Consider the following 23,387-nt stretch of genomic DNA (forward strand, 5'->3'; position numbering starts at 1 on the left):
ACATTATGAAACCTATTAATTGTGTCTGTTATTCATGCTTAACTATTCAGTAGTTTAATACTACTGAAACTGCCTAGGTTGCCACGAATTCAGACAGATATCAAAGCAGATTACATTATTTTAGTATATAGTATATTTTAGTTTATTTTCATTACAACTCACTGAATTAAATATCGTCACATAAAACATAAAACATAGTCAAATTGGCTTTATGCCAAAAAAAATAAAAAATCAGATGTCCCTACACCAAAGGTTCAAGAAGATTGATTCTTATCCGTTTCCTTAATTTCACTGCAAAAATTAAACAAACAGCAACAATTGGGATTTGTATTAATTTCCATCTGGAAACAATTAGGGCGCTTGTATGAAATCTGCACCAAAATGCTGGGGCTTTTGCATCTTCTCATTGTTACAAATAGATTCCCAGGCTTTTACGTAGGGTCTAGGGATACCCTGCGATCTTCACCCACGGTTGAGCTCAGGAAACAGATGGTCTTCGTCTCCAGTAGTGTCGCAGTGCCAGGGTTACTGTGCCAATCACCATCACTTAGTGGGTTGTCATGGGTCTGGCCTTCAGGCATAGCACTAGGGGTACTCACAGGCACAGTCTCCCAAGCCAGTGCACCCACCCGAGTGTAGTTCTACTTTCCCTACCTGCAATGCAGCAGCCATTTAGATCAGGATAAGCTGAAGCTGGTAGTACCTCTTCTCCATTGGGAGTCAGTGAGGCAGTCACCAAGAACAGCAGGTCTTGATCAGACTTAGGTATATAATCCCACAAGAAAACATAGGGGGAGCTACAGTCATCTTAGAATCAGTAGTCTATAATAGATGCAACAGCTACCACCTCTGTTCCCCTCTGTGTGTCTCCACATATCTCCCCCTCTCCACTTCCCCCTCCTGGCAATCACTGTCCATCCTCATCCATATGGCTCACTCAAGATGGCTGTCCCCACAGTGAAAGACACTCCATATCTGAGCATTATTCATGGTCTCCCCCATGATGGCCCCCACCACTTGGTCTTCAGCAAGATGGCCACCGCAGCTCCATATTGAAGACGCTTTCACTTTCAACTCTGTCCATACTGCAGTTGGCAGAGGAATGGGCTACAGCAAAAGAAAAACATTCTGCTGCAGCAAACATCCACAGTCCAGGCTACATGTTTTTCTAATTTATGTTATACTGTTAATTTAAGAAAAAAAAAAACGTGTTCCTGTTTCCCCATGTTACTAGCCTGGTTCACTAGGCTAATATTCCCATAGCAATGGAGACCTGAGTGTGCAGCACCCTTGCCATTCTGCTACTATCCCACATTCCCTTTAGCCTCCTCCAAATAAGGTTAACCCTCTCAAAACACCAATGCCCAGAAGAAGTGATGAAACTTGTTTCTGCCCACCAGTGCATGCAGACATTTGAAGGGTCAAATGTAAAGATAAAAATTGTGAAAATTTTAAAATAGAATTTTATGTTTTTAGTCTAACATGTAGACATTAGGACAGCAGGAAAAAATGTGCAAAAGAGGAGTGTGGAAGGTATAATGACAGTCAGTATTTGTTGGAGAGGAGTGTGTAGGGTATGATGATCGTCAGTATGTGCGATAGAGAATTACAAAAGGCAGAACAGCAGGCAGCATGACACACCTAAATAATGACTGTTTTCACCCAGGGGGTGAATACATTTTATAGGCACCACCCCAAAAGGTACAACCTGCTTATTTGTGTAGCATAGACATTTGCTGCTACTCCTAAACAAGTTGTTAGAAATGTTTGGCTGAAATTAAATGAAAAGGCTGCTTACCGTATATACTCGAGTATAGGCCGACCCGAGTATAAGCCGAGGCCCCCAATTTACCCCCAAAAAACTGGAAAACTTATTGACTCGTGTATAAGCCGAGGGTGAGACATGGCTGTCCATCCCTGTGTGTCCGTCCATCCCTGTGTGTGTGTCCGTCCATCCATCCCTGTGTGTGTGTCCATCCATCCATCCATCCCTGTGTGTGTATCCATCCATCCATCCATCCCTGTGTGTGTGTGTGTGTGTGTGTGTGTGTGTGTATCCATCCATCCATCCATCCATCCATCCCTGTGTGTGTGTGTGTATCCATCCATCCATCCATCCATCCCTGTGTGTGTGTGTGTGTGTGTGTGTGTGTGTGTGTGTGTGTGTGTGTGTGTGTGTGTGTGTGTGTGTGTCCGTGCAGCCTTGTGTGTGTGTCCAGCCTACCTGTGTCCCAAGCCTCCGTCCCGAGCCGCCGTCGTCCCGAGCCTCCTCCGTCCTGTGCCGTGCCTCCTCCGTCCCGTGCCGTGCCTCCCCCGTGCCGTGCCTCCTCCGTCCCGTGTCTCCTCCGTCCCGTGCCGTGCCGTGCCTCCTCCGTCCCGTGCCGATGGATCGCCGCTCTTCTCGGCGGCCATTCTACAATTCAAAATTCCGCCTCCGCCTGTGATAGGCGGAACACTCAATTTCCCAGCAGCCTGTGTTCCGCCTATCACAGACATCCTCTCATACTCGTCCGTAGTATGAGAATGAGCGGATGTCCGTGATAGGCGGAACACTGACTGCTGGGAAATTCAGTGTTCCGCCTATCACAGGCGGAGGCGGAGAAGGAGGCGCGGCTTTTGAAAATTAATGTCCGCCGTCTGTCTGCTCGATACGCTGATCGAGCAGTCAGACAGCGGCGACTCGAGTATAAGCCGAGGGGGCACTTTCAGCCTCAAAAAAGAGGCTGAAAATCTCGGCTTATACTCGAGTATATACGGTACATTTCAAAATGTAGAAAACACCTTTTTTTTAAACAGCAATATAAAGATGCAATATAAAAATCAATACAGGGATAAACTGCAGTCCCGTATCATAGCATAAATCTGCAAATATGTAACTGCAATTAACTGAAATTTGAAAATATTAAATTAGTACACAATTATTGTAATTGTAATTAGAAGCACATGGCATAGATTTCTCTTCAATCTGTTTCCAGCAGACACAAGGTAAAATCAATCACATAGAAGTTTATGTATTACATTAAGATTTCTCTAAGAGAAGGAGATTGTCATGTTTAGCATGGAAAAGCTGGCCAAATGTTTTGCCCTACATCAGCTATGTACACTTTTTTTAATATTAAATGCTGATTTTTTTTTATTTTTTTTTTAGCTTAATTAGTACAGATTGGGAAACCCAAGCAGTTTATTTCACAACTAGAATAGATATGAGATGTTTTACCAGCTAAAAAGCACAATCTGGTCCTGGACCTGACCAAAAACTAGACACTAATGATGAGCTAAACCCCCCCCCCCCCTCAGTTTAATTCGCACTAGAACCCCCAAACATTTAAAAAGTCTGGACCTGAGCCACAAACTCTTTTAAAGTCTATGGAAACAGAACTTAAAAATCAGAAGTCCCCATTTTGAAGGCTTATATGCAAGTTATTGGCAATAAAAAGGGGGAAGGGGCCCAGGTACTGACATAGGGGGCATGTATCAATGAAAAATTTTTTTTTTTAGAAAAGACCGTTTTTACAGGAGCAGTGATTTTAATGATGCTTAGTCTGCCTGTAGTGGCACATCTGTACCATGTATAGAACCTGCTGCAGCAAAACTGACATATATAAAATTAAAAAATTGAAGGGAACCCCTATGCCAAATTTAAAAAAGAAATATGGCATGAGGCCCCCCCCCAAATCTATACCAGACCCTTATTCAAGCATGCAGCCTGGTAGGCCAGGAAGGGGGGGGGGGTGAGCGGAGTGGAGTGTGTACCCTATACTCATTCACATGGGGGGTGGGATCTGGGGGCTCCAAGGCACCCCCCTCATGTTGAGGGCATGTGGCCTTGTATGGTTCGGAGGGGGGGTGCTCGCTCACTGGCCTGCCAAGCTGCATGCTCTGAAGAGGATCTGGTATGGATTTTGGGATAGACTCCATGCCATTTTTTATGTTAAATTTGGGTGTGGGGGTTCCTCTCAAGATCCACACCAGGCCCTTTGGGGATTCGAGGGGACCCTACTTTTTCTTTTTATTATCTATTGCCGTCAGCAATGTTTTTTTTTCATTCAGCTGTCAGCAGAGAAGCCTGCTGACAGCTGATGACTTTTAAGGACACAGCAACTGATTTCCGAATGGGTGATGTTCGAGCCAAACTTATGCTCAGCCCGAACTGCTTGCCCATCCCTATTAGACACCATTTAAGCAACCCAGAACCCACATCAAGTCTATTCATTGAAGAACAAAGAATCAGAAATACATGATAAGAATATTCAGTGCTGGACTGACAGCAAAACAGTAAAACCCTGACTGTCTCTTAAAGCTTACTCTCTTCACCCCCCTCCTCTGATAACCACATGCAAGATATTAAATATTGGTGCAGGAGGCACTTTTTGTATGACCATCAATGTACAGGAGACCTTCACTGACCACTAATGTAAAGGACATTCCACCAGCTGTACACCAATGTAAGTCTCTTGTGCCACTGACCATAAATATAAGAGGCCCTTCTCTGCTGGCCAACAATGTATCAGGGACTCTTCTCTGCTGGCCAGCAATGTATAGGCCACTTTTCTAATGGCACTTACATTGACGGTAATTTAAAGAGTATAGATTGGTCAGTGGAGAAAGGTCCACTTTACACTGGTGACTTTTACACCGACCACCAATGTAAGGGGGCATGTCTTCATTGACCATCAATGCAAGTCATATATACAAGTTTTACTGTCTGCTACTCTCTCCTGGCCATCAATATTATTTACTTGCTTTAAGGATTGGTTTACACTAGTGCAATTTAAGATGTGATTTTAGTTGCACAGGGAAATTTGTTTAAAATAAATAACAAAGACAAAAAATAAAGAAGATGGTGGCTGGTGATGTAAAGCTGTGGAGTATGGACCTTGCACAGCTGGAAGAGTCCAAACTATGGGTTTGAATAAGATGACAAATGCTCCACAAATCCACAGAAAAACTCCATTTAAAGAATGCTTGTGGATGAGCCTTTGCTTGCTTCAGAACTGCCGTTTTTCCCCCATAAAAGTCAATGGTAATGGAAAATCAAGTGGAGGCAACTGAAATGGAGCTTAGTTGTAACAATAATATATAGTACATTCTACTAAAAACATTCATACATACACTTCAATGCACACTCCTGTGTACTTTCACTCTTGTGGCTATGTGCATGCATCTTAAATAGTAAAACAAAATTAGCATACATTTATTCCCCAGTGCCAGACTGGATTACAAGGTTAGTGTTTGTGGAGAAAAATATCAATCAATGTAGAAATGGACTTACGAGATTGTAGATCATTTATTGAATACAAATCTCCGGAACCACAATCTGGTTGTTCAAGCTATGAAAAATAGGAGAAAGAAAAATAAATAATCAGTATTGACAATAAATAGCACCATCAGCATTAGTACCCCCTTAAAGTGACCCTGTCTCCTCACTGAAAGTTCCCCTTAAAACCTGTTATATGCCAAGAAGAAAGTGAATACTTACCTCACCTGCCATATGTCCCACTGGACACCCCTTCATTGAGGAGAAATGGCCTGATAAAGTCTTTCAGGAGTGTCAGTCTTCTGCCCCCCAAACCTACTTCCCCACCTCTGTATTCTGTAGTGACATAGGGGTTGGCAGGAGGAACCAACTCCCATTGGCATGAACAGATAAAGGACTATAATTATTTGCTGAAAACCAGGCAAATCACATAGTGTTCTATAAGTTTATAGAAGCTATTTGTCAAGGCACAGGGTATGTATTTTCTGTCCATCTTGTCCAATGCAAAGCACTATTTGAATTGGCAATGGGCAGATGAATGTGGGAACTGATAGTAAGGCTTCTATGACTGGAGCAGGGGGGCAGAAAGGGAGGGTATAGTCAGCACTTGACAAGTGCCTGCCACAAGCACAGCCACTCACATTAACCCCTACAGAAGCAGAAGATTACTGGTGTGGGGGTAGCCAGGGGGCAAAAGACTTCAGAATTTAATCAAACACAGCAGCGACCAGCAAACAGGACACGCTTCATGCATGGTAAGTAATGTCCCTGGTGATGTTTTTTTTTTAAGAAAAAAATCCCTAAACTAAAATTTAAAACAGATACTATAGTATAAGGAATAAACAGAACATATCAGCGACACCAAAAATTACTATGAACATCAACTCACCAATTTGAAGATGATCTTGCCTATGAGTCTGACAGAGTCTGTAGGAACATTAGGGAAAATGCTCTTTAGACAAAGGCATTCCTTTTTATGGTCCTTCCAAGCATTTTTCTAGAAAGAATTTGGGATAAGAAATAGGTAGTATATCATTATAGCCATTAATTTACCTGAACAAGATGATGCTTCAGTAACTGACTACAGGCAGGGGCAAGTGTTGTTGCTGAGTATAGGCCTTTAAGAATTGTCATATTATGGCAACTTTGGAAACAATAGTTTGCCATCATTTTTAGCTATTGACATTTAAAACCTTTGGTAGAGTTTACCTATAAATCTTACTGTATGGACTAAGTTAGCTACACCAATGCAGCCAATGTATTAAAAGTACAGCATTCGAAAAAACTGGTGCTGCCTATGGCAAACCAGCTTCTACTGTTAACTTTTTTTCTAGCTCCAGATCACAAAGAATAATATTATGTGTTTGTTTCAGTCAGTAGCACTAGATCCTTTGATTACCGTATTTATTGGCGTATAGCACTCACCCCAAGTTTGGGAGGGAAGTTTAAATGCCCATCCATGCAGCCTTATCAGTGTCCATCTGCAGCATTACCCATCATTGCAGAATGATCAGTGTCCATCTGGAGCCTTGCCCAGTGTCCATATGCAGCCTTGCCCAAGTGTCCATTTGCAGCCTTGCCAAAAATTGCAGCATGATCTTTTAAATGATTGTGCCGCCGAGATATACAGAGCCGGATGTCCTGTGTATTAGGCTCCTCTCGCAGTCCTGCCCCTTGGCCCAGCTTCTATGATAAACACAACACCGGACCAAAGGCGGGATGTAAAGCTAGGAGGCGGGACTGGGTGTGACTGCGAGTAGAGCTGAGCCTAGCCGAGTACACAGTACATGTGGCTCTGTCTATTTCGGCTGCGCTCTGTCCCTCCTTCCCCTCCGAGGCAGAGGTTCGGCGTATAACATGCACCCAGAATTTTCCTCTAATTTTGAGGGGAAAATGTTGCGTGTTATACGCCGATAAATACAGTAATTTAATAGATTAGGGTTACTTATTCCTATGTGGATATCTTTCATTTTGTGCTTCTTTTATTTATTTAGCCCTCCCTTCAGACCTTGAAATGTACTGTATGTGTGCATTTTCAAACTCAGTCCACATAACTTTGTGTTGTTTTACAAGTTCACAAATAACTAATATTCTGTGCACTTAGACTTTGTTTTTTTTACAGAAATATCATTGTTTTAACAAAGCTGAAACTGGTTTTACCATACTGGTACTGTAAAATTTAAACTGTTCAATGTAAGTTATTAATGTAAGTTTCTTTCATTATTTCACATAAAGTAGAATGTTAACGATCAAAAAGGAAATATGCCAGCACAAAAGTTGGTATACTGGGAATTTACAACGGGAAAAAAAAGTTGCATTGATAAATAATGAACTGCTTAAAAGTAGTTCTAAAGGCTTAACTTTTTTTTTACCTTAATGCATTCCCTGCATTAATACGAAACTATACTCACCTTCAATCCAACGAGAGACCCAGAGCTCTCCGGCGGCCACTGACATCTTTAGGCTGCCAGCTCCAAGTCTAGATTGCTGCCCTCTGTCATTGGCCAGGCTGACATGACATCACTCCTACACAAGCATGATAGTTAGATCAGCTTCAACATTGCCAAATTTGTGCAATGAGCTGTGCACGCACAACTCACTGTAAAAGGGCAGACAGGCAGGTAAGTAACTTTAATGCAGAAGAGACAAAGCAGGTCTCTTCTACATTAAAAATCCTGCCTGTTAATTCATTTTTATTTCTAAGCATAAAGATCCACTTTAAAGTAAAAAACTGTGACCAAGATCCCCCCAGCCGCCCTTAACACCTACACAAACCGGATCTTGATCCAGCACTGTGCCCCACAGCAGCAGCTCTCTCTCTGCTCTTGTCTCCTCACAGGACTGAGAGACAGCAGTGGGAGCCATTGGCGCTCCTGCCCAGGGGGGGAGCAGAGGCAGGGCTGATCCATGCGGTTTGTGTCTATGGACACAGGGGAGGAGCCAGGAGCGCCAGTGGAGGACCCCAGAAAAGAAAAGTATCAGGGCTGCTCTGTGTAAAACCATTGCACAGAGCAGGTAAGTATGACATGTTTGTTATTAAAAAAAAAAAAAAAAAGAACCTTTAGAATAACTTTAGGAGCTAAAAAAACACTTTTCTCACACCATAACTTGTGACTCTGGTTTACAATTACTAGATCTTAAATGAAGGTTGAGTCTAACGTATTAATGTATAAGCACAAAACGAATTCCTTTGATCACATAATGAGAGGGGTCTTGCTTTAATCATGGCTTGAGATAGACACTTAAAATGAAGGCATTTCATACAGGCAGCAAGAAGCCGCACAGCAGATCATGGTTCAAACTACCTGCAATCAGATTTGTTGCGTTTTCAACACCAGAAAAGCATAAATAATATTTGCAAAATGAAATAACTTAAAGCGAAGTTCCACCCAAAAATTGAACTTCCGCTTTAAGGGAAGGTGACCCCCTAACATGCCACATTTTTTTGGGGGGAGAGCGGTTACCGTGTTTTTCGAGGGTTTCAGCTCCCACTTCCTCCCGGCACACCATGGCACCGGAAGAGAGATCACCTCTCCCCCTCCCTCTCGGCAATCACCTGGGACACGCCACAGGTCCCAGATGATTGCCCAGCCAGTCACAGCGTGCCACGCAGCTTGAACATGCAGTGACAATGCCGGCACCGCAGAGAAGAGGGGGAGACAAGCAGGTCTTCGTTCCCCTGTATCGCTGGACCCTGGGACAGGTAAGTATCCGATTATTAAAAGTCAGCAGCTGCAGTACTTGTAGCTGCTGACTTTTAGTTCTTTTTTTTTTTTACGTGGTTGGTGCAAAGCAATAAATCCTAGTTGTCTGGTTCGAACTACACATCAGATCCTTTTCTAGCAGGTAAAAAAATGTGCCATGTAGGTCTCCCTCAGATCTTTCAGTGTATCTGTCTGCCCATACATCCCGTAAAGACAGGCAGATACAATCTGACAGAATGAATCAATGAACAGTGTTGTGTTAGTTTGTGAAAAACTACAAGCCGACAGCCGCAAAGGATGTCGGGGCTTGTATGTCCATGTGGTTGGAGCCCCGTGTGACTGTGCTGATTTCAAAAAGTGACAGCTAGTATGGGATAGTTCACCCCACATATCACAGGGATTGCAGGCAGCGCTTGCAGCATTGGGAACATGTTACTAGTGATGGACGAACTTCCGACGGGACGTTTCGCGAACGCGAAATGCGAACGGACCCAAACGTTCGCGAAACCGACCGTTCGCCGCGGGCCCCATTGACTTCAATGGGAGGCGAACTTTGCAAACCTTCATGTCGAATTTGCGGCCACGTGGTAATTATTAGGGGGTAAAACGTAGTCCCACCATCTGGACAATGACATAATACATGTATGAGGTGAATTTGGGATCGATAACTACAAGCATTTTTATTTTATTTGGGAAATTGTTCTAACAATTCAGGACTATGGAGCTAATGAAGGCAATGGAGGAGAGGGAAGGTCAGGGACCAGGGTAGGCAAAGAAGAGGGTGCAGGAGATGATCACCAGCAGCGTGACATACCGGAATGACACATGCACCGTGATAGAGGCATCTGACAGCAGCACCGTAATACAGAGCACTGACAGCAGCACCGTGACATACAGCGCTGACAGCAGCACCGTGACATACAGCGCTGACAGCAGCACCGTGACATACAGCGCTGACAGCAGCACCGTGACATACAGCGCTGACAGCAGCACCGTGACATACAGCGCTGACAGCAGCACCGTGACATACAGCGCTGACAGCAGCACCGTGACATACAGCGCTGACAGCAGCACCGTGACATACAGCGCTGACAGCAGCACCGTGACATACAGCGCTGACAGCAGCACCGTGACATACAGCGCTGACAGCAGCACCGTGACATACAGCGCTGACAGCAGCACCGTGACATACAGCACTGACAGCAGCACCGTAAGCAGCCCCAGGAGGAAGTCAGCACAGCACAGGGATGGTGTGATCCCCTCATAATAAGAACCCCCAGGAGGAAGTCAGCACAGCACAGGGATAGTGTGATCCCTTCATAATAAGAACCCCCAGGAGGAAGTCAGCACAGCACAGGGATATCATAAGCAGCCCCAGTAGAAATATGACACCGCTCAACCTCTTCAAAGAGGAGGGTAGGGGCATATAGTACGGTGTGCTTTTTTGGGTCAAGGAAGTGAGCCAAATGAATTAAGAAGGTCTGTGTGCTTGATTAAAAAAATAGTTTATAGACATATACATGGTCTACTGGTCACATGTGTTGAATTCCTCCGAGATCCATGCCTCATTCATTTTTAGAAATGTGAGGTAGTTAACACTGTGGTGAGCTAGGCGAGTACGCTTATCGGTCACAATCCCCCCTGCTGCGCTGAACGTCCTTTCGGACAGGACACTGGATGAGGGGCAAGCCAACAGTTCGATTGCAAATTGGGCAAGCTCTGGCCAGAGGTCAAGCCTGCCCACCCAGTAGTCTAGGGGTTCATCACTCCTCAGAGCGTCCACATCGGCCGTTAACCCAATGTAGTCGGACACCTGACGGTCTAGGCGTTCCCTGATGCTGGATCCGGATGACACCTGTCGATGGGTCGGCTGAAAGAATGACCTCATATCCGAAGTCACCAACACATCTTCAAACCGGCCTCTTCTTGCAGGCGCTGTTGGATTGGTACCCGCAAATCCTTCTCTGGGAGTGGGAATTGCTCCTCTGCCAGCGCACGCAAAAGCAGAATGCAGCATTTCTCGAAGCAAGGCCTGGAAGTGCTGCATTCTGACAGCCCTCTGCGACGGCGGTAACATTTCCGCCATTTTGTGTTTGTACCGGGGGTCTAAGTACGTTGCCACCCAGTACTGGTCCTTGACCCTCATGCTTTTTATACGGGGGTCCCTATTAAAACACTGGAGCATGAAGGCCCCCATTTGCACTAAAGTGGAAGCGGTGTGGTGGCCTGGCTCCTGCTCATCATCCAGGATAATGTCGTCCTCTTCATTCTCCTCTCCCCATCCTCGCACAACAGGGATCCCAGAAAGGTTTAAAGCATGCTCTTCTTGCTCCTGCTCATCCGCCCCGGCACCATCCTCCTCTGACTCCTCATCAGACTCCTGTTGTTGACTTGTCTCAGATAGAGTAGCCCCCCCTGGGAATTCATCCAGCATTGCGACTTCCTCATCTTCCCGCTCCTGCTCCTCCACAGCCTGATCAATGACACGACGCAATGCACGCTCCAGAAAGAAGGCATAAGGTACCATGTCACTGATGGCGCCATGGCTGCGACTGACCAGTTTGGTGATCTCCTCAAATGGCCGCAGAAGTCTGCATGTGTCGCGCATGAGCAGCCACTGGCGCGGTGAAAAAAAACCCAGCTCCCCAGAACCGTTTCTTTCGCAGAGTTCATACAGGTAGACGTTAACTGCACGTTTCTGCTGGAGCAGCCTATCAAGCATATAGAAGGTTGAGTTCCATCGCGTCGGGCAATCGCAAATAAGACGTCTGACCGGCAGATGGTGTCGCCGCTGAATGTCAGCAAGGCGAGCCATGGCCGTGTAAGATCTTCTGAAATGGGCCGAGATTTTCCTTGCCTGCCGCAAGATGTCCTGGACCCCAGGGTATTTGACAAGGAATCGCTGCACGACCAAGTTTAAGACGTGTGCCATGCACGGCACGTGCGTGATTTTGCCCTGTTTCAATGCGCTAAGCAGATTGGCACCGTTGTCACACACCACTTTACCAACTGTCAAATTGAGCGGTGTTAGCCACTCATCTGCCTGTGAACGCAAAGCTGAAAGGAGTGCCGGGCCAGTGTGGCTCTTTGCTTCCAGGCACAACAGACGCAGCACGGCATGGCAACGTCTCACCTGGCATGTGGAATAGGTTCTGGGGAGCTTGGGCGGTGCAGTGGAAGAGACGCTAGCAGCGGAAAAGGAGGAGGCAGCTGAGGAGGAGAGGGAGGAGGATGGAGTAGGAGGAGGAGAAGAAGAGTCAGGCCTGCATGCAATCCGTGGCGGTAAAACCAAATCTACACGGGTGCCACGGGTTACATGCTTGACGGCCGTCAGAAGGTTCACCCAGTGGGCAGTAAAACTGATATACCTTCCCTGCCCGTGTTTGCTAGACCACGTGTCTGTGGTCAGATGTATCTTGGCACCGACACTGTGTGCCAGAGATACATTCACTTGCCGCTGAACATGGCCATATAGCTCTGGGATGCCCTTCTCTGAGAAATACTTCCTTCCTGGGACCTTCCATTGTGGTGTTCCAATGGCCACAAATTTGCGAAAGGCCTCCGAGTCCACCAGTTTATATGGCAGTAGTTGGCGGGCTATGAGTTCTGACAAGCCAGCCGCCAACCGTTGGGCAAGAGGGTTATCCGGCATCATCATTTTTTTACGCTCAAACATTAGGCCCACGGAAGCCTGCCTTTTTGCAGAAAAATGTGAGCTTGGCGTGATGGAAGGTGGAGTGGAGGACAATTGTGAGGAGAGAGGAGAAGGAGAAGTAGAAGACGAGGCTGGACGGTGAGAGCCTGCAGTGTGGCTTTGTGTGTTCCGTTGCTCCCACTGGGCTCGGTGATGGCTGCTCATGTGCCTTCTTAAGGCGGTCGTCCCTAGGTGAGTATTGGGCTTACCGCGACTAACGCGTTGACTGCAAAGATTGCAGATGGCAACGCTATTGTCAGCAGCGGACACGTTAAAAAAAGCCCACACTGCGGAGCCATGTGCCGGTGTCCTGGGAGCGCCAGATGTGACCGTACATGGTCGATGACTCGCTCCTGATACATTTGCAGTCTGCTTTGTCCCTGCTGTGCAATGTAAGTCATTGCTGCTTCTCCTCCCTATCTGCTGGTCCATATCTCCCTCTGAACTCCCCTCCTCTTCCTCTCTTGTGGGCACCCACGTGACATCACTAGACACGTCATCATCAACGTCACCTTCCCCACCGCTATAAGTAGAGATCTCGGAGTAGGCAGCAACACCGGGGACCAACCTCCTCCTTGGGCTGATCTGGGTACTGGCGTCAGACTGCTGAGTAGCGCTTGTTGCTACCTCCTCTTCCTGATCCAATACCAAGAGTGGCTGCGCATCAGAAATGTCCTCTTGATATGGATCGGAAAATAATTCCAGTGACTCAAGCGGAAGGTATGTGGTGGTGGTGGTGGTGGTCGTGTTGTTGGTGGTAGTGTCTTTGGGGGTGCACATAGCAGAGAGTGAAGAAGAGGGTGCAGATCGAGAGGATGAGGAGGGTGCAGAAGAGTAAGGCTGAGCGAGCCACTCAACCAAGTCTGGTGCATCCTTTAAAGTAATTGAACGCACCTTCTGCAACTTCCCACTTTGGCTCAAGCCTGTTGCTCCTGCCCTACCCCTACCACCCCTGCGGAAGGGCCTGCCTCTTCCTCTGCATGTCATTTTTTAAATGACCCTGTGACAAAACTCTTAGTCCCTATACCGCTGAAGGACTGCTGCAGTATAGGTGAGCGGTCAGCAGTGGTGCACGTCAACCCTATCTATTGTGGACCTATAGCGGTCCTTACAGAACAGCAGACTGTACCGCACTCAAGCCTATGTACCGTAGCACCCTATACCAAGTTACCAGTCCTTATAAGAACTTTTGTGGACCAAGCAGGTTGTGTATTAGTGTTTAGCAGACTGTACGTCAGTCCCTATACCGCTGAAGGACTGCTGCAGTATAGGGCAGCGGTCAGCAGTGGTGCACGTCAACCCTATCTATTGTGGACCGATAGCGGTCCTTACAGAACAGCAGACTGTACCGCACTCAAGCCTATGTACCGTAGCACCCTATACCAAGTTACCAGTCCTTATAAGAACTTTTGTGGACCAAGCAGGTTGTGTATTAGTGTTTAGCAGACTGTACGTCAGTCCCTATACCGCTGAAGGACTGCTGCAGTATAGGGCAGCGGTCAGCAGTGGTGCACGTCAACCCTATCTATTGTGGACCGATAGCGGTCCTTACAGAACAGCAGACTGTACCGCACTCAAGCCTATGTACCGTAGCACCCTATACCAAGTTACCAGTCCTTATAAGAACTTTTGTGGACCAAGCAGGTTGTGTATTAGTGTTTAGCAGACTGTACGTCAGTCCCTATACCGCTGAAGGACTGCTGCAGTATAGGGCAGCGGTCAGCAGTGGTGCACGTCAACCCTATCTATTGTGGACCGATAGCGGTCCTTACAGAACAGCAGACTGTACCGCACTCAAGCCTATGTACCGTAGCACCCTATACCAAGTTACCAGTCCTTATAAGAACTTTTGTGGAACAAGCAGGTTGTGTGTTAGTGATTAGCAGACTGTACGTCAGTCCCTATACCGCTGAAGGACTGCTGCAGTATAGGTGAGCGGTCAGCAGTGGTGCACGTCAACCCTATCTATTGTGGACCGATAGCGGTCCTTACAGAACAGCAGACTGTACCGCACTCAAGCCTATGTACCGTAGCACCCTATACCAAGTTACCAGTCCTTATAAGAACTTTTGTGGACCAAGCAGGTTGTGTATTAGTGTTTAGCAGACTGTACGTCAGTCCCTATACCGCTGAAGGACTGCTGCAGTATAGGGCAGCGGTCAGCAGTGGTGCACGTCAACCCTATCTATTGTGGACCGATAGCGGTCCTTACAGAACAGCAGACTGTACCGCACTCAAGCCTATGTACCGTAGCACCCTATACCAAGTTACCAGTCCTTATAAGAACTTTTGTGGAACAAGCAGGTTGTGTATTAGTGTTTAGCAGACTGTACGTCAGTCCCTATACCGCTGAAGGACTGCTGCAGTATAGGTGAGCGGTCAGCAGTGGTGCACGTCAACCCTATCTATTGTGGACCGATAGCGGTCCTTACAGAACAGCAGACTGTACCGCACTCAAGCCTATGTACCGTAGCACCCTATACCAAGTTACCAGTCCTTATAAGAACTTTTGTGGAACAAGCAGGTTGTGTGTTAGTGATTAGCAGACTGTACGTCAGTCCCTATACCGCTGAAGGACTGCTGCAGTATAGGTGAGCGGTCAGCAGTGGTGCACGTCAACCCTATCTATTGTGGACCGATAGCGGTCCTTACAGAACAGCAGACTGTACCGCACTCAAGCCTATGTACCGTAGCACCCTATACCAAGTTACCAGTCCTTATAAGAACTTTTGTGGAACAAGCAGGTTGTGTATTAGTGTTTAGCAGACTGTACGTCAGTCCCTATACCGCTGAAGGACTGCTGCAGTATAGGTGAGCGGTCAGCAGTGGTGCACGTCAACCCTATCTATTGTGGACCGATAGCGGTCCTTACAGAACAGCAGACTGTACCGCACTCAAGCCTATGTACCGTAGCACCCTATACCAAGTTACCAGTCCTTATAAGAACTTTTGTGGACCAAGCAGGTTGTGTATTAGTTTTTAGCAGACTGTACGTCAGTCCCTATACCGCTGAAGGACTGCTGCAGTATAGGGCAGCGGTCAGCAGTGGTGCACGTCAACCCTATCTATTGTGGACCGATAGCGGTCCTTACAGAACAGCAGACTGTACCGCACTCAAGCCTATGTACCGTAGCACCCTATACCAAGTTACCAGTCCTTATAAGAACTTTTGTGGAACAAGCAGGTTGTGTGTTAGTGATTAGCAGACTGTACGTCAGTCCCTATACCGCTGAAGGACTGCTGCAGTATAGGGCAGCGGTCAGCAGTGGTGCACGTCAACCCTATCTATTGTGGACCGATAGCGGTCCTTACAGAACAGCAGACTGTACCGCACTCAAGCCTATGTACCGTAGCACCCTATACCAAGTTACCAGTCCTTATAAGAACTTTTGTGGAACAAGTGAGTTGTGAATGTTTAGCAGACTGCAGCAGAAGGGCAGCAGTCAAGTATAATATCCTTTCTATATTTGGAAGAAAGAATATTATACATGTACAAGCCTATTACTGTACCACTGATACCAGTCCTGAAAAGAACCTTTGTGGAACTAATAATAACAGCAAGTCTTTAAAATTACCCTCACTGCCTGACAACACTGCTTCCTTCCTGTCCCTATACAAATTGGCAAAAAAAGAGAACGATTAGTGGTTACTGGAACAGCTCTTTTGTGGACCTTGATAGTAACAGCTAATGATGATGATGATGATGATGATGATGAAAGACTAATCTGGCTGTCCCTGTAGCATACACCGTCCTTTCCCTTTCTCTAAACTAACAAAAGACACTCAGGCTGCTGCAAGAATCAGCAGCACAGCAAACCTATCAACACCTAACACCTATACCAGTCCTGAAAAGAACTTTTGTGTACCAAATAGCTAGTGGTTTATCTCTCCCTACTCCACACAGGAACCTGTCCCTATCTTAACAGAAGAAAGAATGTAAAATGGCCACCGGATCGGGTGTATTTATAGGTTAGGGGGAATGTACAAGTGTCCATGTGCTGTCATGTCTCAATTGGCTGTCCTGTATCACATGATAAACGTGTCACCAAAGGTTAAAGTTCTTGTATACATTAAACACGTAAGTCCGCCGCGGCGAACGACGGAAAAAGGCGTTCGAACGTGCGGACCGCGAATGTCGGAAATTCGCCGCGAAACGACCGCCGGGCGAACCGTTCGGCCATCACTACATGTTACATGTTGCACCCTAAAGGTGAACTTATCCTTTAAGCCAGCCATAGATGGAGTGATTATCTTTCCTGCAACCCGTTGCTTGATTTCTCCATCAACAAAGTAAGGCCGGGTTCACATGTGTGGGTGCGGTTCTCAGCAGGGAGTCCGGTGTGTACATGTTCAACGGTTTAGAAGCACATCAGGTCTGAATTTTTGCCTGAATTAGCACCTGAACCGAACCCAAACACACACATGACCCTAGGTGGAGCCATCTCGGCTGGGAGAACACAGTAATTATTGCTAGTGGCTACAGCCTTTGCTATAATGTAAAGTAGTGAGCGCACAGCTTGTATAAAAGTGTAAATTTGCTGTCCTGTCAAAAAAACTCAACATACAGCCATTAATGTCTAAACCGCTGGCAACAAAAGTGAGTACACCCGTAAGTGAAAATGTCCAAATTGGGCCCAAAGTGTCAATATTTTTTGTGGCCACCATTATTTTCCAGCACTGCCTTAACCCTCTTTGACATGGATTTCACCAGAGCTTCACAGGTTGCCACTGGAGTCCTCTTCAACTCCTCCATGATGGTGGATGTTAGAGACCTTGAGCTCCTCCACTTTCTGAGTCTAAAAACGTTTAGCTCATCAATCCCTAGATGTGGTGGCTACATACATATTCACTGTTCAAGTTCAGACCCTTTTTAGCAAGCACAGAAAAATACCTGTTGATCTTCCCATAGATGCATTATTATTGTCACTCCCTGTAGAACTTCCATGGAGAGGATACTACTAAGCATACACGATTTCTAGGGACTGATGAGCAGAATGCACAGCACAACTTCCAGGGACAGGGCATTTCTCAGTGTTCAGGGTTTCTAGCAACATATAAAAAAGTGCACAGCAGAACTTTCAGGGTGAAGGAATCACAAAGTACAGGGCACAACAACGTGTGGAGAAACATTACTCAGGCAAGGATGTCTGGCCAGAGCGCAGCTTGAAAGAAAAGTATGGCCAAAGATTTTCTGGCAATATTTTTCTTTTTGATCACAGGAGTGTACTTGTGCACTCCTGTGACCCATAGTTGGCTGACAGCGGACTATAGCCTGCAGTGAGTTCCAGCATCTACTCCTGTAATCCTAGGGGTTCCAATTTGTCCAATAATGGCTGGCAAATAAAAAATGTAGAGTGGCACACAGGAAGTAAAAAAAAAAAAGGGTGGAAAATAGATAAATATAATTATTTAAGTTTAATAACAAAATGAAGAATACATGGCATATATGCTAATGGTGGGAGATGAGAAATATAAACAAGCTTGCACTGTATTATATCAGTAAAACTGTATTGGTGGGAAAATAATATCATCGTTTAGAACAAACTGCTACTCTAAGAAGCAGGATGAAATCTTGTATAGATTTTGTTAATCTAAACAAAAAATTATCTATAAAGCAATATGCATCTTAGTAATGACTTTTGGAGGATTAAAAAAGAAATCTAAAAATCCATTTAGCGGTCTTGAAGATGATAGATAATTTCATGCTTATCTTTTTAAAGTGAACCTGTTATAAAACATTAACTATTAAAGCCTCATATGCTCTGACATTTCAAGACCTACATCAGTTGTAGAAGCATAATTCTACAGCATTATCTAAAGTACACTCTGGTATAAGAACTTGAATGTCATAACTTTGTACCAGTTAGAAGTCAGCTACATATTCTAGGAAAAGGTTAGCAATAACAATAATGTCTAAAGAGCTCAATGAAGATGTTCACTTTACATAAATTAGTTAACATTCTCTTAGTAAATGTGTATACATTGGAAAAATCTAAATATGGCTAAAATATTTGAGAGGTTAAACTTCAACAAAACCATTACTTATATTTTGTATATAGTAGAAACTGATACTTTCTTGAGGTTTTGCTGCAATGTCCCTGTTGGGGAAGTCCCCCTCATTTTCTAACCCAGAGATCCCCAGGATATTGCTATATTTGTAATTCCTTCTCTAGAGTACATTCTTTGTATGCTACTGTGGGGAATCATTTGACAGCTGACAGTCCGCCTGTATCATCCACATCCTTTCTATGCATCTCAGGAATTCCAGACCCAAGATCTCAGTTGTCATCTACTTAAGCAACATCACGGAGTCCTTTCTCTGCAGAAAATGGTTGGGAAGGTCTCCCTCCTTGAGCTTTAGAAAAATGTAAAAAAGTAGTGAGGGGGCATGGCTTAGAGCATTGAGCTGTAGGACTCCCAAATGTGGGCAACACTTAGCGAGGGCCCTCCACCCACGCCCACCACATCATCCCATACAACTCATTTGTACCGCCAATCAGCAACGGATTTGTAACACTCCACCGCCTTCTAGCAATATGACTCTCAATTATATCATTTGCAACCTAGAGGCCAACCGATGGGTCCCCTCCTCTACCATGGAAGATTACATTCTAGAGAGATAGCCCTACTGCAGGTAGATGCCAGAGAGGCATCTGATTTAGAAAAACCTTTCTCTGGATGAGAGTTCCTAGTCGCCATCAAAGTTTTGAAGCCTGGGAAATGTCTGGGCCCTAGGTTCTATAAATCGTTTGCCCCTTTCCTTTCTCCACTGCTGTCACCAGAATTTAATTCCATAGATGACTCCCATTAACCCTTTAAAGACCTTTTATCTGCTAACGTTTCTGTCCTTCCTAAACCTAGCAAAGATCCCAGCTGTCATTATACTCCTGCCCCTCTGCATCTGTGTTGGGTAATGGAGCCTCACCCACACCATTTAATACCTCTAATGTAACCCGTCAGGGATGTCCCTTATTCCCCTTAATTTTTGTTTTAGTGATAGAACACCTAGCTAGGGCTTTCAGGCAAAATTACTCTATAGTTGGGATTCAGACATCCTCTTTTAATCACAAACTTTCACTCTATGCGGACGACTTACTTGTATATATCCAACAACCACATACGTCACCACCTTTCTTAATGCAGGAATTCCACAGGTTTAGAGAATTCAGCAACTTCAAATTAAACATGTCTAACACATAAGCCCTTAAGATATCCCTCCTTGCAACTACCCTTGCTCAAGTACGGTCTAATTTTTACTTTTAATGGGGCACTAGAGGTATCTCTTATTTAGGGATAACGATTCCCTCTAACTTGTCAGACCTCTATGCCCTGAATTATGTCCCTTTATTGATTCATATTAGCAAGGACTTGGATGCCTGGAACTCGTCCTCTATACCATGGCTTGGTCACATTAACATGCTCAAAATAGACACTCTCCCAAAACTACTTTACTTATTCCAGACTACAGACTATACCCATAACTGTTCCTAAGCGTTTTTGCAGTTCCCATGTTCATACACTTTGTTTGGCATCATGGTTTATCCCGCATTCGCCACACATTGCTCAATTACCCCAAGCTTCAGGGGGGTGTGGGCCTCCCAGATTTTGAACTTTACCACAGGACTGCCCTATTAGCCAGGGTATTGGAATGGTTCCCTCATCCTTTCCCTAAAGCATCCACCATGATTTAACAGGACCTTTCTGCCTTTGACTTACGGGCCCTTCTTTGGGGATATGGGCAGGAGTTACAGCAGCTCTCCTCCTCTTCCCCTTTCACCATTGCTGCCTTAAATTTATGGTATAAGAAGGGGATATCATCCCTTCTATCTACTGACTCTTCACCCCTTACCTCACTATTTGATCACCCTGCACTACCTCAGGGCATGGGGTCTCATATGGTGAGTCCATTTACATGCTACTCCTGGCTGGCAGCAGGTTTCTTTGTAAACCCCAATTAGGGTACCTTGATTGTTCCTGTTCATGGGGGGCCATGGTAACTGGCTTACTGCTCTTCGCATATCCTCCTTCTGCTCCAATTTATTTTCCACCTCCCAAATTCATAAACCCCTGACAGGGTATGAACAGCTGTGCCCTCTCCCGGAAACACCCAGACAATTACTTTCCTCTATTTCTAAATGATTACATGCATTACTACATGAGCAACTTCCGCCATACACCAGGCAATGGTCCACGGACTTGGGGAAGGAGCTCACAGTGGTTGACTGGCAAAAGTCATTCCACGTCACACATAAATCTTCAATATCTTGTTATACACAAGAAAAAAAAGTAAACTCTCCAGATGGTACAGGGATCCCCAGTCCTTACATAAAATATTCCCATCGGTTCCCCCTACCTGTTGGAGGTGTGGATCGGCTGAGGGGACATATCTTCACATATGACTATCCATGACTATGAATGGATTTTATGGAAGCTCATAAGAGTGATAAATGTAAATGGTGAAATGGGGTAATGGATATGTAAAAAAAACGAATAAAGAGATATTTAAAAAAAATATATATATATTTCATTGCTGCGGCATGTTTTATACATTGTACAGGTGCGCCACTTTACAGGCAGACTAAGGGGACCCCCTAGGCGCGATATTTAAAAGGAATATTTAATTTTTATTGTTTCAATTTAAGCATCATTAAAATCACTGCTTTGATACATGGTACATGTCCCCTAGGGTAGTACCCAAGTCCCCATACACTTTTTATGGCAATAACTTGCATATCAGCTTTTAAAGAGGAAGTAAACCCTGTGTATGCAACTCCCTGTCAGGGCTGTGTGCATTCAGTGAAGCACACAGTGCCCAGCAAGTTATGTGCTACCGCTTCTCTCCATCTGACTGACAGTTGTAGGAGCACATTGATCCCTTACTCTCATCTCTTCGCTGCAAGATGAAAGTTCTGGGAACTGGTGTGGATCGTGGAGAACCCAGAAATGGTGACATGGGACAGCAGGTAAGTGTTTGTACTACTTCAGAAATCGTATATAAGTGCATCGCTACTTGGTAGGGCCTGCTGGTATTAACTGGTTCTTCCCTGATAGTACATAGGCTGCCCATTTCCACAAGCACCAGTCCATTCACACCGCTCAAATACACTCTAGGGGATGTCTTTTTAAGATTTATTACTTAAAGAAACAGAAGAGGGGTTAGGGCATGGGACACTGCAAAACAGTTAGCACATTGCAATTCGAGGACAATCTTTTCTATAAAGTGGTTGTAAACCCTTCATTTCCCTAATGAGTTCATAATTTAAATCAGACCTGCAAAACACCTTGCTTCCATGTGTTAAAATTCATGGAGGCATTCCAAGGATCCATAGTATAGCAATGTAGTGGCAGGCAGCTTAAACCTGAGGTAGCGGTTGCCTTGAGGCTGGGTTCACACTAGAGAATGCAGCGGCTCACAGCAGGAGCCCGTTGCATCTTCATTCACTGTTTCAAGTCCGATTTCAGCACCAAATTTTGGGCTGAATTCAGACCTGAAATGGACAAGAAGACGCACATGGCAATTCACACTGGAGCCGCTGTGGAGATGTATGAACCGGCTCCATAGGGAGCCGGTCACAATCTCCTGCTATGCGAATTGGATGTGGGGAAACCCGCATCCAATTTGCAATAGTGTGAGCGAAGCCTTAAAACTTGCTGCTCTGCATTAGCAACAAGTAAGCTAGGATAGAGCATGTCCTATAGAGATAACTATGGCAATGGTAGTAAGTAATGTCTCTTTGCGTGATTACCAGGCTGGGGGTGGCACTAGGTCTGATTGACAAGATGGTGTAATGCTGCCTAGAAATGGAGAGTGCAGTTACACATACATGGTAGTTATGGGCAAGGAAAGATGCACACATTAGAGCCCACCAGACAGGATAACCCGTGAAATTCTTTAGTTTGGTTAGCTATGGCACTGCTGCACTCACAGTGAAGTTGTTACAGCACTATATGGCTACTTTCACACTGAGGTGCTTTACAGGCATTACAGCACTAAAAATATTGCCTGCATAGCGCCTGTAAAGAGCCGGTGCATTTGCAGGGCGGTAAAAAAAGTCCTGCAAGCAGCATCTTTGCAGCGGTGTATACACCGCTTCTAAAGTGCCCCTGCCCATTGAAATCAATGGGGTAGCACCGGCAAGCCCTTTTTGGCCACTAGCAAGGGTTAAAAACGCCCCAATAGCAGTTAAATAGAGCTGCTAAAATTATGGTAAATCGCCGCTAAAAATTGCGGAGCTTTACTGCCGACGCCCGCCCGCCCCAGTGTGAAAGTAGCCTATTTTGGAAGGAACGGCACCAAGGTAAGTGTAATAAGCAGCAATTTCCAAGTGTTCTTCTGTAACAGCTATGACAGACTTTTTTTTTTCTTAGCAATAAATGTATTCTTTCTGGAGATACATGGAAGTTATAATTTTCAGTGTAGATGGAAATAGTGCCAAGACGAGTACCATGTAAGCATATTTTTATGTATCTTATTTACTCCTTTTTATTAATTTATGCAGATTCACAAATTTAATTCAGTCGTTCGCAAAATTATTTTGTTTAGTAATTTTTTTGGCAAAAATGAAATATCTCTAAATGGTAATTCCTAACACTACATAGTATTTATTTTAGTATTAATTGGCTTTCGAAACCAAGATCAAACGGTCTCCTTGAATCGTGGAGCATTTTGGATTTAAAATTCAAAGCTTTCTTTAACAGCTTTCAGACTTGGTGCCTGGGGAAAAGCAAGCAG

General features: G+C 45.1%; 1 protein-coding gene across 1 annotated transcript in view; it reads right to left on the bottom strand.

The window, feature by feature from the left end:
* Nucleotides 1-23,387, bottom strand: part of SMYD3 (SET and MYND domain containing 3) — an 859,717-nt gene that overhangs the window by 680,799 nt on the left and 155,531 nt on the right. Inside the window, exons 4-5 of the mRNA XM_077486140.1 lie at nt 6,147-6,254; nt 5,273-5,330 (exon numbers count right to left, since the gene is read on the bottom strand). Coding sequence (XP_077342266.1) covers nt 5,273-5,330; nt 6,147-6,254 — 166 coding nt within the window. The remainder of the gene's footprint in view (nt 1-5,272; nt 5,331-6,146; nt 6,255-23,387) is intronic.

This window comes from Lithobates pipiens, unplaced genomic scaffold (assembly GCF_037356315.1).
Source record: "Lithobates pipiens isolate NorthernLeopardFrog02 unplaced genomic scaffold, aLitPip1_a1.2 Scaffold_18, whole genome shotgun sequence".
NCBI lineage: Eukaryota > Metazoa > Chordata > Amphibia > Anura > Ranidae > Lithobates > Lithobates pipiens.